The 17,585-nt window shown below is 41.2% G+C and overlaps 2 protein-coding genes across 6 annotated transcripts in view; both read right to left on the bottom strand.

Moving 5' to 3' along the window:
* ccdc120b (coiled-coil domain containing 120b) overlaps positions 1-3,446 on the bottom strand; it is a 16,638-nt gene extending 13,192 nt beyond the window's left edge. Inside the window, exon 1 of one of the 2 annotated variants that reach the window (XM_080891951.1) lies at positions 3,176-3,446. The gene's annotated coding sequence lies outside the window, so the exon portion shown is untranslated. The remainder of the gene's footprint in view (positions 1-3,175) is intronic. The other variant, XM_080891949.1, reaches the window with a different exon arrangement.
* A 1,248-nt stretch (positions 3,447-4,694) lies between these two features.
* mbd1b (methyl-CpG binding domain protein 1b) lies at positions 4,695-17,516 on the bottom strand. Of its 4 annotated transcripts, none has more exons than XM_080891948.1 (17): positions 17,380-17,516; positions 16,314-16,890; positions 14,683-14,823; positions 14,395-14,530; positions 14,009-14,295; positions 13,825-13,907; positions 13,630-13,673; positions 13,293-13,433; positions 13,117-13,197; positions 13,011-13,031; positions 12,826-12,918; positions 10,000-10,161; positions 9,724-9,903; positions 9,507-9,587; positions 9,333-9,416; positions 7,500-7,592; positions 4,695-7,411 (listed from the first exon to the last, which is right to left on the bottom strand). In XM_080891948.1, exons 2-17 carry the CDS (start codon positions 16,736-16,738, stop codon positions 6,953-6,955), a joined length of 2,511 nt encoding a protein of 836 aa, XP_080748074.1. In that variant the 5' UTR covers positions 16,739-16,890; positions 17,380-17,516; the 3' UTR covers positions 4,695-6,952. The 4 variants fall into 4 exon arrangements, with proteins under 4 accessions (XP_080748074.1, XP_080748073.1, XP_080748071.1 ...); XM_080891947.1 differs by having other exon boundaries at positions 4,697-7,420; positions 9,333-9,413; XM_080891945.1 differs by having other exon boundaries at positions 4,697-7,420.
* Between the last annotated feature and the right edge of the window lie 69 nt (positions 17,517-17,585).

Raw genomic sequence — 17,585 nt, forward strand, 5'->3', positions numbered from 1 at the left:
CTCAGAATTGAACCACAGACCTTCTGATTAACGGATGACAACGACCTCCTGAACCACAGCCGCCCTCACAGAATCTGAGGAGATATAGATTTTAAACACCACAGCTTCAAACACTTGTTGGCCGAGCATGCGTATGGGCTGTGGATGGTGGTACAGATAGCACTGAAGGAACCGTGTCGATGAAAACATGAGCCGTGCGATGAGAGCGAGCTGCCCTGTGCAGCTCGTATCACTCAAATGCAAATCGAGGAAGAGTTTAATATTCTAGACGGGCTAAACACTGAAGCCCGTACCGTAGCTCTGATCCTCCTGTGTCCACACAAGGAGCCATAATGCTCTCTCGTCAGCTTAGAAGTGATGCATATTAGCTTGAAATATTCACAGCAAAGCTACATTCCTACAGACAACAGTTTTATGCGTCGTCTCCCTTGATAAACACGATGGCTCTCGGCTCTTAAACAGATTCACTCTCTCTCTACTGTCAGCTTTCATGTGGCCCAAGAGTCCTGGGAACAGGAAAAGCTATTGTTGAGAATTTATAATACACATATTCAAGACTTAAAACTACAAGTCTTAATACAGTGCGGCAGGAGCTTTTGCAGCACCACCATATGCTGCACAGCAGGTTTATTGGTCTCTTTCAACAGGCGGCTGTGGTATAAAGGAGCAGCTGAAACCCCACCTCCAGCTAACTATGGGCAGGTGAGGCCAGCAGCCCTCATGTTGACCGCTGGTGTTGACACAGCTGCTGCTGTTGTCAACTTACACATGTGAACCAGAGGAGGGTTACAACTACACAGCTCCTGTTAGGCTAGCATGAGGATCCCCCGCTGGTTCCTGAGAAGTTAATAGGCAGCAGACAGTTAAAAACTACAGTTTGCACCACTGTCTGTGTCAGTTGTTACAAAGCAGTGTCTCACTGCTTTCACTGGTGCACCAGGACAGCATTTCTCCGTGTCTAAAGCCATACTGATCTAATCTATAGGAGAACAGTAATGCAACTCCCAAACATTGACTATCAGACCCCAAGGACCCTGTAAGGATGGGATAGAAATGTAAGAAGGAGGAAGATGTAATTTATGATTCAACAAAGAAGAGATTGGACAAGGTCAGACATACGGCTGATTCAGAGCTGCCTCCACCTGAGCAACCCCTAGAACTGTGGATGGAGGGCTTATGCAGGGGTCAGGTGACCCTCCAACCAACCCCACGCACCAATGTGATCTCTTCGTTTTGCTCTCTATATCCATGAAATACTGATTTATAATGCACTTATCAGCACAAGGCAGGGCAGCTTAGCCAAGGCTGACCAATCGTATAGCTCGTCCTCTCTCCCTCCCCGGGCCTTGATGCTCACCTTTGTATGTTTGACACAACTACCACAGGCAAAACAAAGCAAAGCCCAGTGATTGCTATCCACCTGGATTCCGCTAAGCTGAGGTTGGAGGAGAGGAGGGTGCAGTAATAAAGAAAGGAATGTGACTCTAATGTCCGAGGGGATTATTGCTATACATTTTTCCTTTGGTCTGTAACACCTGGAGGGATTTCTGTATGTCCAACGCTGTTTTTAATGCTCTGTGGCTTGCTGTAACCCACTTTGCTGATTCTGGAAAGAGTTCAGTGCTTTTGTTTCGCTCAGACTTATGAAGTGCAGCCACAGCAGCCACGCCATTACATTCAATATTTACACACTAAAGGACCTTGATCTGATTTTTTTGTGTTTTGAAGAAAAGTAGGTGAATACGCTCCCCCATCTGTAGTACTACAGTCGCCTGATCAGACTTTATTCCTTGGTTCTAGCAACAAGATACTTTAGATGAAGCTAAATGTTTCTCATTTTGACTCTATGTCTATGTGCTAGTAAGAAGTAGTGAAACGCCTAACCAGATCAAGCAGCCAGTGTTTCTTTTCACACTCTGTACTTAACGTGCATGTTTTGTCAGTTACCTACTACAGAACTACACATTCAAATTTGTGTCAGCCCATGTCTTAAGGGGATTGTTTAAAAAAAAAAAGAAAAAATATTGTAACCTTGATGCAATGGTATTAAATGTTATTAAAAAAAATGCAACTGTGACAAAGCTATCTGGGTCAAAGTCCACGTCCATGGAATGTGACTGAACTGTACTGAAACACAACAGCCAAAGGGAGTGCTTTGTACTGTACAGGCGAACAGAAACACTAACATGACTGGTTTCATCCTAATCCCTGTGATCAAGAGGAAACTGAGCATGAGAATGGTCTCCCAGCACACCAACCCCTTTGCTTGTAAATGTCATGTCCCTGCACTAACAACTGTAAATAAAAAAGGAGCAATGAGCATAAGGCTTCAAAGGAAAACCCTCTTGTAAAAAACAGAGGTGTTTCCCAGAAACGCCAAAAGGTGGACTACAGTGACTCGCTGTAAAAGGCACCAACACATTTTTACGAGCCCACCCCACCAAAAGGGATCCTGACGGACAGGCTCGCTCAGGGATCTGTTAATAATAGGAGCTTAACGCTGCTGCATGCGACCGAGCAGTATTAATAAATGAGAGGAGTGAAGCAATAAGGCCCAGGAGACGGCAGTAACAAGATGTTCGGGTCTGTTTTTTTGCTCCATAACAATACAGCAACAGGGGAGAAGTTATGCATTCCCGGGAAGCTTGGCACACATTTTCACTCCTTTAAAAATTGAATTTGAGACGTTCTTGCAGTTCTGCCACCCCCTGCCTCCTGACGAGCGTGCCACACAAACGACCCGTTGCACTGTTTTCTGGCACAACGCGTACACAAACGCAAGGCTCTCACTTGATGCGGTCCTTGCATTCATCGTACGGACATGTGATTTGGCTCAGCATAAAGCACGCGTTCGCACATCCAGTCTGCGCTGATCCCCGCATCTGCATAGCCGTTGCAGACGGCGGCGCACCGGCTGATAATGAAACGCACCGGACTCATTATGGAAGCGATAACACATCGCAGGTGTGTCACAGCTCGCCACGATGACAAACGTCTTTTCACACGAGCTAAATGCGTGAACAGATGCGAGGACGTTTTGCGGACTCGCGTTTAGGCCGATGCATTTCATTTTATAGAGAATATCTCATTTTTAAAAAAAGCCGTACTGGTAACTATTAATTAATACGCCCATTTAGGATGGAAGAGGACATATTGGAGCAGAATCCCCTCTTACCAGAGAGCATGACTGATGCCTTGCGAGGTCTCCATGGTTCTCTGGAGCGAAAGCAGGGGGAGGAAAATCATTCCTGCTTGTTTTTATTGGCAAAATGTGCGGAGATCCACGGAAAAGAGCTGCCCGTTCATGATGGTTCACTATCCCAATTGTAATTCACCAGCAGCCTCGCGACCTCCGCTGCGTCGGAGCTCTGCGCATCTCAACAGACCTGCTTTCTGCGCGGCATGAAAACGCTCTCTTTCACACAGCCAGCTGACTCCAACACGACCACAGCGACGATGCCCCTCCCCAGATGGTACATGCCTTCAATGTGCGCCACTCGATCCGCTAATAAGAATGTAACCCAGGTGTTGCACAGTAGCGTGGATTCATGTGCAGCATTCAAGGTAACCCTCTCCAAACCCCCAAGAGACTTTTTTTCCAGATTTAAAAATTGATACGTTCAACTCGAAAAATTCAAATAGTCGTTTTAGTTTTACTGCTTTCTATGTCAGAGATAATTTGGACCGCACCATACCAAATTATAGCAGCCCAACATGGCTTTTTAATGGGAAGTTTATTGCGTTCTTCCATCCTTAATTCCATAACTTCAGTTGTAATAAACGTCAATAATGATTTGATTTCTTTTATACAAAGAGATCCAGATTTTCTGGAACTCTGACAGTTATTAGTATTAAAAAAAACGCATTCAATATCCTTTGAAGTGCTAACTTTTTAATGTTTCGGATTGGATTAATATTGGACTAATTTCAGGGCTTCAAATGTTGTAAGAAAATTCACTGTAAGTATTAAGACGTATATCCGATCCAGAAACAGCTTTATACTAATTAAAATATTTTTTTCAGCACATCACCAAATAACGGGCGAAAAAAGTGTCTCAAAACAAAAAAGGACCTGTTAAACACCTGTTACCAGCCAAGTGAAGCACACATTTCACTCTCTGAAGACAAAGTTAAAGGCGAGAGATCCACAAACAACAGCTGCGCTAAAGTCCTGGCAACAAATCATAAAGGGGAAACTGAAATTTGTGGTTAAATGGTCAGTTTTGCCTGAGAAAGTTCGTAAGTACAGCACTTGGTTCTTCCTTGATTATCTTCATCAGTACAGGACAACCTGGAGCATCTTTTTTGAAAGAGTCAGTTCCCAGAATTCATAGCAAAGCTTTTGACCGCTCATGAAGAACGATCAACAAAACCGACAAAGTGCTTGTTAAAGGCACAGCTGAACTCTGAACATTACACTGTTGCAGTCAAATTTACACGAACTCTCTCTAGAATCTGATTTATATTAACTGATCAAAGTATGTTTAAGGCTTGCTTAGCTTTATAGGCTATATGTTCTCTTTAGGTTATGTGTTCCACTGACTCAACCATAAAATCAATAATTAACAGACAGCAACCACATAAATTGATTTTACTGCATATAAAGTTTAAGTCAATTAATTCTACTCAGTTGATGATTTAGACACATTTGGCAAATTGTAAAATAATACAAAATATTATAACATTATCGCCAAACATTACATCCACAAAGACAAAAATGACCAGAAATGAGGAAAACCTGTGTCAGTTCTTCAAATATGTTTTAATTCAAAGACTAAATAATATTTTTTTAAAGAATAACCCACTGTTCCCAAATATTTCAACATATGCACAATTACTTGAGGAAAACATAATTAAAAAAAAAAATCACATCAAGAATGTATAAAATTTCACATTGTTAAAACTTACAAGAGGTTTGTAATTTGGGGAGGGGGGGGGGGTGAATTATTATACACTTATAAAACAAAAACAAAACACATTATACAGCTGAAAATACAATTAAAGGCCAAGTGTTATACTACTCGAGAACAGAGACGGAAGGACACTCGTTAAGTGCGTATTATTATTTCAGATTTATAACGAGTCATCGTCTGTATGACGATTGTTGCTACATCATCAGTTTAACAAGAGCATGTTGTTCCAAAAACAACAAAAACCTCGCAAAACCAAAACTAAACCTTTAAGGAAAGTGTTCTCTGCTCTCAGCTAACATGCTGCCAGTCACAACAACTGAAATCCCGTTGCTGGGTTTTAGTTTAAGATTTGTGAGGAATGTTTAACTACATTCATCTTAATCTGTTTTTTGTGTTTTGAGATCTTAAAGGTGTTTTTAGTGTCAAGTCTAAGTACGGGGTCAGTGAATAAAGTTTTCAGTGGATATATTGTGAAATATTCTCACTCGACATGACATTGGGCTGAAATCGAGAGAAATTACAAGTACACAAAAGTACTTTTTTTTTTTTTTTTTTTTTTTAAGTGTTACTTATGCATACTTTGCATAACTATCCACACCGTCTCTTTATTTGGGGAACACTCAATTAAATACTTGACCAGTAATGTCACTGTATGCTCTGGATAATCACTATCACAGATGTCTTGGGTCTTTTTAAAACAGCGGCTTGCTCCTACTTATAGCTTGTGGGTCGTGTCTGAACTTTTGCTTTTGCTCTAATGACTTTAGACTGTCATAGTAATAGGGTGAATACAAATTTAGCGTAATATGTCCATACTAGGCCAGTTTGTGATGATATATTTCCCACTTTTCAGATATTTCTGTTGCAATATAAACACAAAAACTCACCCTGTGAAAGCAAAAAAGGAGGGTAGGTTAGATTTACCAGAAAAAAGCTGACCTACCCAACAAGTTATGAGATTAAAGTTATTTATTTATGAGAACAAACCTCAGGAGGGAATTGTACTTTTTTTTCCTGTCATGGGACAACGTCAATGCATTTTTAAAGGTCGTATGAAACTCATCACACCACACCCGCTGCTGCTAGGAGCACATTCTGCCTTCAGCGGAAGAGCCAATCAAATAATCGACTACTTTGCAATCAGATTAAGACATTTAAAAAATGCTTGTAATTTCAGCCCAGAATCAACATGTCATTATTATAATCCAGTATGAATGGTCATGAATTTGAAATAATCACATAATTCAATTTAAATAACTATTTCTAATAGAAGGGTACCTTTGGCAGCTCCCTTATTTCCCAAGTGGTCGCCACATCAGATGGATCCACACATCTGATTTGCCACCGGATACCCTTTCTAACTCACATTTATCTGGCCTTAGTATTGTCACTGGGAGCAAATGCAAAAATGGAGCACATCAAGCAAGAGCTAATGGAGTGCTAGTGACAACAGTGATGGCACTAGTGAATATATTATTAAATTAAAAAAGAAAGCAGTTGAGGTGCACACTTGTTTTTACCAAAACAAATCTTCTATTAACTTTGTCGTATGTAGTATGAATGAACCCGGTAGCATGACAACAGTGTTAATGCTGGGAATCAAACCTGTGGGCTAATTCCTAGGAGTACAGTTGTCTAAAAGGGCTACTAAAATGTGGAATAATGGTAAGGAGGGCGAGGGATATTCCTCAAGTAAGAGTGTGAATCAACCAACAGCACACTAACCACACAGAGGGCTAACTTCAGCCTTGTCCAACACACTGCCAAAGCCAAGACACATAACAGTCAAGTAGAAAAGCCCTACACCTACATAATAAAACATCTGAGAAGAAACACGCCTGGATTATAACGTCACAACTCCTGAAATGCCTTTGGTGATTCTTAAAATAAACCATTTACAGTCCAGAGGTAAGTCTGTAAAGTTTTGATATACATCATCACCAAAAATTACAATAAAATGGGACAAAGTGTCACCAGAAAACCAGTGGTCTCCACTCTGCTCACATTTTTCCCCATTTCTGTCTGTGATGATGTTGAAGTCAGTGAAGTGCTCTGCAGTTATTACAAATGCCCACATTCTTCTTCACCAAGAAATCACATGTTGATGACCGTTCCAGTATGATGGGGTCTTTATAATGTAATGGTTCTTTAGGAGGCATCCCCTGGCACACAGAGTACTTCTCCAGACCCAAAAGCAGGTTGACCACCTCAGTCACCGAGGTTAGACGTGCTGGGTAGCAGTCGTACAGCGGGTGGGTGGGGAGCAGCGGTTGCTTTTGAACCGTGACCTGATAGAAGAAGCCCGGGTCGATCAGCACCATGGTGTCAGTCATGCTGGACTGCTTAGAACACTGGATGAGCTGCAGCTGCGGGCCCTCCACCATTATAGCATACCACAATATGGGCAGTACAGAGGAGCGTAAAGAGTCTAGTAGTTTCATGAGGTGGTTTTCTGCATCTGTACCAGTCCCAACCGAGTTATCAGCCAAGCTGAAGATCTGTGTAATCTGCAGACAATAAACGAATAACAATACATACACATATGATTGTTTTGGGGGGTACGGGCAGCCTCAGCAGGACACTTACCATGGGCAACTCATCTTCGTCTTCTTCAACAACTTGCTTTGTAGCTTCTCTGGCACTTTGTGCTCTCTCTGCATCCCATCTGTTTTGCTGCTCCTGTATTGACAAAGTTGGTCTCATGAGAGTGAGGCCTTAGTCTTTAACTTAATGCAAAATTATAAATATTAAACTACACCCAGCCCACACCTGCACATCAAATTGTGTCAGAGTCCAACAACGCAGTTTATTATTAATACACTGAAACCGTTTGAAGACAGAAATGGATCCTTTGTGGAAGTCTGCAGCTACAGGAAACCTCTGGTGCTACTAATGGAGATTATGTGAAGTATCGGGTAGCAGCCTCTGGGAATCCCACAAATAAACTTGTACAAACACATTGTAGTTCCTCAAGTTGCTATTTGAGGCTGGCTCATAAAACAAGTCAGATCCCACAAAATCTTAAAGTCTGGTTAAATAATTAAATAAATAAAACAACACCACACCACTGTATGTGGGTGAATTTTACATAATTTGACATTATTAAACTGTTACTTTGTACTACTTAGCAGCTAGCTGTGTCTGTTGCATACATCCATACAGTTCATACACCATGCCAACACATCTTGCGAGGGCTAACTACAATTCAGCACCCTAACTTTTTATCCAAATATGCTCACTTGTGGCTCGAAGAAATAAAAAAAAAAAAAGGAAAAAAAAAGAACAAATTTGTGAAGCTAAATTTAAGAATTCAATTTGCTAAAAACTATTTGGTGCCATCTTTTATTTACAGTCTATTGTTTAAAGGGGGGGGGGGGGGGGGTTAGCCTGTGTATTGAATTATTAAACACTGTGGTATATAAAGATGTGCGCAACTATGCCGTTACTTTAGCAAAATTGTGTTTGTCTATAATTATGACGTAGAAGAAGATCAGACCAGCTGTGACAAATGCAGAAATTCTTTTATCTCTGTGTATACACCAACACCACCTCTGGAAAACATCAAATAGCTTCAATGAAAACCATGAACAAAATGATACATGTATGAAAAGGGCCACATTTTTAACAATTGGTGAAGTGTCAAAAAAGGAAATCTACACTCTTCCCTACACATAGTTTAGATAAGGAGGGCCAAGCAAACTTTGACTGTTATCATATTTGAAATAAATCGTGGAAAATTAGATATGTTCATCCATAAACTGACTGGCAAAACAAGTGACCACAAGGACAAACTGAAGGACAGCCAAGGAGAGGGTGGTGACAAGTAGAGAGCACAAACAGCTTGGCAGCAAAACGCAGCCATTACATTACAACAGATCACATTAACTTTTGTGGGTGGCCTCATGCCAAATGTTTTAGACACAAACCGAATCACTGCAACATCTCTGGTTTATCCATCCAGGTTGAAGGCATTGTTACATTTTGTAACCCTTCTGTCTTTCATGCTTCTATTCTGTAAAACTGCAATAAAGGCAAACTGCTCAAAAGCTTCATTTAAATGATGCTGTCAAATATTGAAACAACAGCAAAGGACCACGAGAACTGTAACAAGAAGCAACAACCCTGACATTATACACTTTACTTGTTCAGACTTCATTACCAAGCAAAGGTTAAAAAGAAAAAGACCACAGATTTAAGAAAACGGGGTTCCAGTAAGTGTTCATGATACGAAAGTGTAAGTAGGAGGCTGATGGCTCGTGATGAGTGAGGATCGTGCCGTCGTTCGGCATTGGTCAGCAATAGCTTTTTACACAATCAGCCAGAAAAGCGCAACAGTTTACAACAGAGCTGTGAGACCTTTGAAGCAAACCTCTTGGTGAGGATCAGAAAGAGCAACGCTTTTGTTTAAGTTAAACTTACCTGGTGGGGGTTGCTGTGGTTGCTGATCTGAGGGACGCTGTCTGACAGTCCGTTCTGCACTCCAAACTCGGAATTATTCAACTGCTGAAAGACAGCGTTACGTTGAAATCGTGTTTCTGTTTGAGATGAGGGGCATTTGTCAAAATATGTGTGGACTGAGATCTGATTTCAAACCTGCATAGATGATTGGTGGTTTCTCACATTCGTGTCAAAAAAGCTTTTGCTAGACCTCACAGGTGACGAGCTCCAACTAATCTACAACGGCAGAGCAAAGCCAGGTCAGGTTCACAATTAATGGGGTGATCGAGTCGTAGCTGCCAAATGACCTCAAAAATAATCTTTATGAGCAAAGAGGAAACAAAATAAATGACCAGAGGCGTTGGGCACTCACTGGTTGTAAATTACTGTCATCATCTTCATTGTCGCTTAAATCATAGCCCATTTGAGACCCTTTGGTTTTCTTTAAACCTAACTTGCGACTGTATGTGTAGTGAGGTCTAGGCCGGCCTGGCGGAAGTGGGCCATCTGGTCCGTAGTCACCTTGTCCCATCTGGAAGGGCAGCAAATGCCTCTGCCAGGTAGAAGCAGAGGAATTTACTTAAATAAATACTGGAAGAAGCAGTGTCATTGAAAAACTATTTTACAAAATTGCATCTGTCAGTCTTACCATTGCCTGCCTCTGACACTGTCGTAAGCGACACTTCTGCCTTTTCTTGTTACTGCCCCCAAACTTGGGCTTGTCTATACAGAAATCACACGTGCCACAGTCTTTCCTGCAGAGACAGGCCTTGCATTCTCCACAGGAACGTCGCTTCCGCTTTTTGTGCCACTGAAAACAAGAAAATTCACACAATTGGGTCAAAATAACAAGACAACAGTGAAGAAATCACTAATAGAGACACACTTTTATCAAAGATACGCGACAAGTACGGGCTACTATGGGCAAAAGGTGTCTTAGGAATTACACAACTTCTATTTCCACCATAAATCTCCAAAATGTAAAAATGTGTAAAATTCAATGTTTACTGAATCATTCTGGTTAATTAACTGGTTGAATAAAGAGAAAGTTAAAGACAAAAAAAAAAGTGCAGTCGACTCCAACAGTCTTTAACCAACTAGTGCTGAGGTGTCTAAAGGGTACAGGGGGAGATTGTCTATATGGGAGGAAAGTTATTGTTTGCAATCAGCCTGAATGAAACAGCAATCCCACTGATGTGGAACAAAGTGGAGGCTGTAACTTTCCTATAATTAATAAACAGCACAAAAATGTCATTGTGTTTTCCCATATTGGCTTTCCATTCTTTGAGGTTCGGCTGGTGCTTCTTCTTCTGCAGTAGTTTAATGACACCAGGCTGCAGAATTGGTGCCCCCAACTGTTGATCACAATCCACCTAAAGCCTAATATTTTTATAGCAGTTGTGAATGTTTTCATTTATTTACACATTCTGGAAATATTGCTAAAAGTTGTACTAAACGTGGATGGAAACTTGGCTAATGAGTATATATTCCTAAAATGTATTCACCTCTCTCCCACCCATCACAGCCTGAGGAGTCCTCACATCAGCTGGGAGTTGTTGCATGTATTGTTAAGATGTGTCCCTTTTTTAACATGAAACGTTGTTACGTTGCAGTTCATATAAAACCAGCATGAACAGAACTGTAACACTAACAAACTTTCACTCAACTCAACTTGAAGTTGCTGTTGTGAAATGCTGCAAAAATTCAAGGTGCTGGAAACATTCCTCAGAGATTTTGGTCCACATTGACATCATCTAGTCACACAGTTGCTGCAGATTTATTGACTGCACCTTCCTGATGTAGATGTCTCATCTCACCACATCTCACAGGAGCCCTATCTGGATGTCATTTGGGTAAAGTGAACTCAAGAAACCAGTTTCAGATGAGCTTTGTGACATTATCCAGTCAGCAACAACACTTACAATGATGTTTAAATGGTGTTCAGTTGGTACTAAGAGGCCTAGAGTGTGCTCCGAAAATATTCCCCATAACACTGTAACACCACCACCAACCTGAACCGTTGATACAAGGCAGGATGGATCCATGCTTTCATGTTGTTTAAGGAAAATTCTGACCCTACTGTCTGAATGTTGTAGCAGAAATCCTGACTCACTGGGGAGCCTCAGTTCCATGTTCATGTTCTGAGAGGAGAGGCATGCAGTGCGGTCTTATGTTGCTGTAGGCCATCGGCTTCAAGGATTGATGTGCTGTGGGATCCTTTTCTGAATACCTTGGTTGTCACAAGTGGTCATCTGAGTTACTGTTCCCACTGTGCAGACTAGGGCTGCCATAAATGATTATTTTGATGGTCGACTAGTCACAGATTATTTTTGCGATTAGTCGACTAATCAAATCATGCATCCATTGGACGTAAAACGTACAGCTTATTGCACCAGCATGCATCTGCTCTTATATAACTATCATTAGCTTAAAGCTTGAAGTGTTTAAGGTATGTGCTAACCAAAAATAAAGACAAGATGATAGTTTATTAAACTTTTAATGAAATTTGCAGATTTTCTTGGTGGAGTTTAATAAACTCTGCCGTCTACTCCTTGCTATCTAAAATGTAACAGGACACTGGAGTAAATTCTCAACCATCTCACACTTGTGTTTAATCAGTTTTCTGTTTGACGTTTATTCAGCTGTGTAAAAACTATAACTTTGATCTCAGCCAAACTGATTAATCAGGAGCAAACAAAACACTGAAAAAAGCCAAACAATAACATTTTTAAGTTATCTAAGTGACTTATATATCATGTTTAACCTGAGCAGCGAAAGACCGCGGACGGTTTGAAAACGATGTGCCGGGAGTTGAACCTTGACCTCCCAGCCAGCTCGTCTCCAAAAATGAAAGTATACACCCGACCCATCCTTCAAATCTGGGGAAATTAAGGACGCATTTGTCGGCCACATTTGGAGAAGTCTTCGAGTTTGGACAGCCTTTGTTGCGTCGCTGTAAAGTAATCGGCCTACAAATGCGGCCCCTGAATTTGGACACAGCTACAATACCGGACACAGCTTCTTCTTCTTCGGCGTTTAACGGCAGCTGGCATCCTTGTAGATCAGGGGTGTCAAACTCCAGGCCTCGAGGGCCAGTGTCCTGCAGGTTTTAGATATCACCGTGGGTCAACACACCTGAATGAAATGATTAGTTCATTACCAGGCTTCTGGAGAACTTCAACACATGTTGAGGAGGTCATTTAGCCATTTAAATCAGCGGTGTTGGATCAAGGACACATCTAAAACCTGCAGGATACAGGCCCTCGAGGCCTGGAGTTCGACACGTGTTGTAGATGCATTGCTGCCATGTTCCGTTTCAGTCCATTACTACACTCTTAAATCGTACTACTAATTCCTAAGTCTTTCAGGATCTTAAAAAGCTTCAATGAAATGTGTCACTACCGTGTGTCTGTGTGTGGTAAAGATATATGCCTTTATGCAAACGTTAAAAAAGAAAAAGACCTAAAACACTCACATCATCATCGTCATCGGTTGACAACTCATCCTCATCATCAACATCCACATTGACTGAGAAGTTCTCCGTGTCACTGCTTTTGAGACTGGGGTGCTGTGTGAAGACAACATCAGTATGAGTAAGGAAAGTGATTGTTCAGCACGATGCTATAAATAACACATTTGATAAGATCAGAAAAGTGTTACCTGTGAATCTGTAACTTCACCCTGTAAAATCAAATGAACATTTTAGAAAATACAGGAAACAAAGCCAATCAAAGTGTTAACTATTCAGACTATACAGACTTTATACCTGGAAACTCATGCTGTCGTCAAATGTCTCTGAAACGTCACTGTAAGGCCTCTGCTGCATGAAGCCTCCACTTCCAGGGCCCTGGAAGAACATACCAAATGCATAAGAAAGCAATATTGATGCTAAAGTAATTTAAAAGTATAGAAATAAATAAAAATCAGTGTGTAGCTGTTTACCTTGCGAATAGGACATATACATTTGCGTTTTCGGCATATGCGTCTCCGGGATTCTGGGCTCTGCAGCCCATGTTTGCAATTGGCACACTGCCCACAATTGTCGGTGTTATGACATCCCACGCACTGACCACAAGGAATCCACTACATGTGGCATGGACACAAGGAGAAAGACAGTTTGCTTCTTTAATAACATTCATGAGAAATGTGGATTGTAAGACACACGGCAACAGTTTTATCAGAATTTTAAAGGGAAATGAAATGAATTTAAGAGCATTTCGATACTAGCATGCACCCTTTGAGCATTAGTTACAATGTGTCCCTGCACGCAGCACATTACCTTTCTGAAGCGAATCATTGGGTGTTCTTTTGTCTTTGACGCTGCTGGAAGTGGGGAAAAAATTGTAGGTAATGTTACAAGGAGAATCCATATTTCACCCCATCTTCAGCCACCTGTTTCCCTTTGATATCAGATATAGATCTGATGCAGTTTTGCCTCTCACTTATAATTCTACACACTTATGCACCAACGTACCCCAACAGGAGGGACAGCAGGGCCTCTTTCTTTGTTTGTCATACCACGTGCCTGTGAAGGAAATGCCACATCTGGCACAGATCCTGCAGACACACATGATGACCCCCCCCCCCCAACCTCAAGTTATCACGAGAAGCTGACACTTGTAATGATGGTGTTATGTTGCACGTAGTAACAGACTCACAGTATGCTGTCCTCTGACCCGATCTCTCCATTTATAGAAGGGAGCGGACGTGGCTGAGATGACGATGGACCAGGGAGTTTAATTTTATCCTCTGCAGGTGGATCCTCACTGTGAGACCCTTGATTCGGCGATCCCACTGTACTGTTCAAGGGGGCATTTGAATGATTGGAGTTGACGTTTTTAGACCCGAGGCTTGGGGTTAGTCTGTGGTGGGAGTCAGGAGTGTCTGCCCCCTCTCCCCTCTCCATCCAGCTGGACTCTGAGGACGATCGCTCGCGGACCTTTCTCTAAAGGATGAGAGGGTGAGGATAGCAGACTCTAAGTCATGCAGTTCAAATCTTCAGTGTCTTCATGCTTAAAATACAAAGAATAACACCAAGCGACACCTTTCTGCTTCGAATTCTTGGGAGCGGTGTTTCGCCATGGTAGAATTTGCCCGTCTTGTACTCAAAGTTAGACAAGTCCTGTCCTTCCAGCACTGAAATCAGCTCTACTCTGCTTCTCACTCGATCACCACGAGGACTGCAAAGGAGAAAAATAATTACAACCACAAAAAAACCCAAAATATTCCTTTGATATTAAGTGCACGCTTCAGGAGGAGTGTAAAAGGTAGCACCATTAATATGTCAACAACTGTACAGGTGGATTCTTTATTCCTACAAGGCCGTATTTACCTTAAGTAATATACATCCTTTTGGCCAATACTAGATCCTGAACGCCGAACGACCTCTTTGCGCTTCCAGCCCTCCCCCAGTGCAGGGCATTCAACCCATCCCTCATCAGGGTGCGATCGTTTACGGCGGGGTGCATGAAGCCTGAATTTAAAAGAAGACACACACTCAAACATTTTAGAAATGTTTAGATCACATTGAGGGAAAAGAGACTGCAAATACATCACCCTGAGAAACATGATGAATAATAATAATAATAATATAATAAATAAAAGTTATTTTCCCAGATACAGGCAAAGTTGCATTGAAGTTTGAAATGAGCTCAAATGAATAAGACATTTAAAGCTCTGTTTTCATTGGTAGCTCCTCTGAATATTTGAAAATACACTTGATGCTTAAAATGGTCATAAAGCTTGTGCAGCATCTTTGCACGCATGCATCCCCACTGCCCACCCTGTAGTAACAATGGTAAAAAAGGGGATCCTGTGCTTGCTCACCAGCATAGCATCTAAATTTAGTCCAAAAATATTTAAGATAATGCTGCTCATTATCAGATTACAGCAAAAGACCTAAACCTATTCCCAAATTGCTGGCTTCATCAATCGGTTACACCGTGACACAGATATGTCGATCCTCTGAACCTCACAGTAGGAAAGTAATCAATCAAGTAAAATAAAATGCAAGTTAGAGTTTTCTATAACATGGCAGGTATATTTTGGTAGTTATTTTAACGATTAGAGTTTGCATCCTATTTGAGGGCACAGGAATCCATGCACACTCTAGTAACACCAAAAGAGCTTGTAACATACACAGTACTGTGCAAAAGTCATAAGCCATCTCTAATTTCTTTATACTTTGCTTTCATGAAACCAGACGGTCTTGGGATTTCTTTATAAAGTGGTCCTGAGGGTTACTTCTTCAGGCTTTTTGAAGGTTACTTTTAACTCAAGAGATGAACTAGTGTTGCCTAAACATAACAGAGAAATTACAAAAAAATTGTTTCAAATTGTACCTTTTGGTACTTTGTTACTAGTAGTTTGAGGAAACGGGACAAGCAGAAGACAAAATATGTCTCAGCCTAAAAAAAAAAAAAAATCATAAAGAGAATCTGAAAATCATGTTCTTAAGGAACAGGAAAAATTTCAGCAAAGACCTGAAACAGAACCTGAGTGACGCTGAAGTGTCGTCAAACACACATAGGTGGGCTGTCAAGACGCCATTCTTAAGGAAGGGAACGGTGGATGCCAATTTACACAAGAAGTAGACCTCGGGTCTTATGGAGTGATGAATCCAAATCTGACACTTTCGGTCAAACCAAATTGTAACTTTAAAGCTTTTTACAAACTCTGTTTTAAAACACTGTATGTATATTTGCACATTTCATTAAATTCACTGCACCTAATTTCTTTCTTTTTTTTCTGTAAAATATTAAAAACTTAGCGTGGCTCAAGAATTTTGCACAGTACTGTACATCTGTTAGGCAGTAATGTGACAGTCTGATCACCTGGACCTTTCTGTGTTGCAGGGGCTTATATGATCGATAGCATGTTAGAGAAAAAGCAACTTTATGAGTAAATATTACTACAGCATCACATGACCACAAAGGATAGTAAGAACAACATTATTCAACCTACTGATATATCTTTTTGAAGGTGCTCTCACTGCCACCCACACTCTCGCTCCTTTCACTTTCTCCTGCCAGACTCTCTTCCTCTGGATCATTTCTATCATTGCTTTCGGCATCATCATCATCATCTTCAAGTGGCTCAAACCAGTCAACAGGAGGCTCACCACCAGAAGATTTTGCCTCCTCTTTCTCCTCTGTTGCCTTTTCTTTCATGGGACCAGAGCTGGGGCTTCCTATTGCATTTACACCATCTGAGGATTCTGGGGCTGCTTCATTTGTCTCATCTATTTCACTGCTCTTCTTTTCTGACCTTTGTCCTATATCCTCTTCTACAGTGTCTCCTTTACAGCTGTTCTTCTCTGCGTTTTGTCCTGCATCTTCTTCCACAGTCTCTGTGCCCTGGAGTGGGCTTTCAAGCGTTTCCTCATCCATTGATTCACAAGTTTAATTTAAGTTTCCTCTATAGTTCGTCTTGCATCCCATTTAAAGATGTTTATGTCCACAGTGCCCCTTGATGTCCTGGCCTCTGAGGTTAAATGTGTGCGGCTGCTGGTTGAAAGCTGGTCAATTTATCATGGCAAAGCCTGTGGTGAAAAAAGAAAAATCGAGGCTGATTATAAAAATGATCTATACAGCATGTACGGTTAACACAGCTAAATGGCTGAGAAATTGTAAAGTTAGTTTCGAAATAAATCTATTCACAGTTCATTAGCTGGGACTATAATATAGCAATGTTAGCCAGCAAACAAAACGTTAGCATTAGCTAGCATAAACTGCTAAGTTTTGTTACTGTTTCAAGTTGTGTCATTGTTTGACATGCAGCGCGGATATTTTGGTGACACTGAGATTAGCGAGACACTAAACAGTAGTGTAACATCAACGCTAGATTAGATGAAGTAAAAGCATTATAAGCGAGAGCAACGTTAGCCTCCGTTAGCTATCGCATATCTCCATGGATGATTTCTAATCCGATAAACTGAAATAAATGATGTTTATAGAAGCTGTTTATCGCTACCGGACTACAAAGGTTTGTGGCCACTTGGGTTTTCTAAAAAACACGCACCCACACACACCTTTAGGTAATATTCCTCAGATGTTTGGGATAGTGATTTCAACACGTAGCTCCCCTTATTCACTTAGAGCTAACGTTGATAGCTACCCTGCACCTAGCACTACGGAAACGGTGGCATTGGACACAACCAAAGACATCGGAACACTCAAGATGCAACTCCCCCTAGCTTGTGGAGGGTAGCACGGAACTGTTCGTTGGATGCGGTGA

Source organism: Rhamphochromis sp. 'chilingali' (genome assembly GCF_963969265.1).
Source record: "Rhamphochromis sp. 'chilingali' genome assembly, chromosome: 9".
NCBI classification, from domain to species: domain Eukaryota; kingdom Metazoa; phylum Chordata; class Actinopteri; order Cichliformes; family Cichlidae; genus Rhamphochromis; species Rhamphochromis sp. 'chilingali'.

Excerpts from the sequence above, each read along its gene's own strand:
- mbd1b (XM_080891945.1), bottom strand. The coding sequence starts at position 16,738 with ATGGATGAGGAAACGCTTGAAAGCCCACTCCAGGGCACAGAGACTGTG. Across the intron at positions 14,531-14,682 it reads AAGGATGTATATTACTTAAG|TCCTCGTGGTGATCGAGTGA; the intron begins GTAAATACGGCC and ends TCTCCTTTGCAG. Across the intron at positions 13,434-13,629 it reads CAATGATTCGCTTCAGAAAG|TGGATTCCTTGTGGTCAGTG; the intron begins GTAATGTGCTGC and ends TGCCACATGTAG.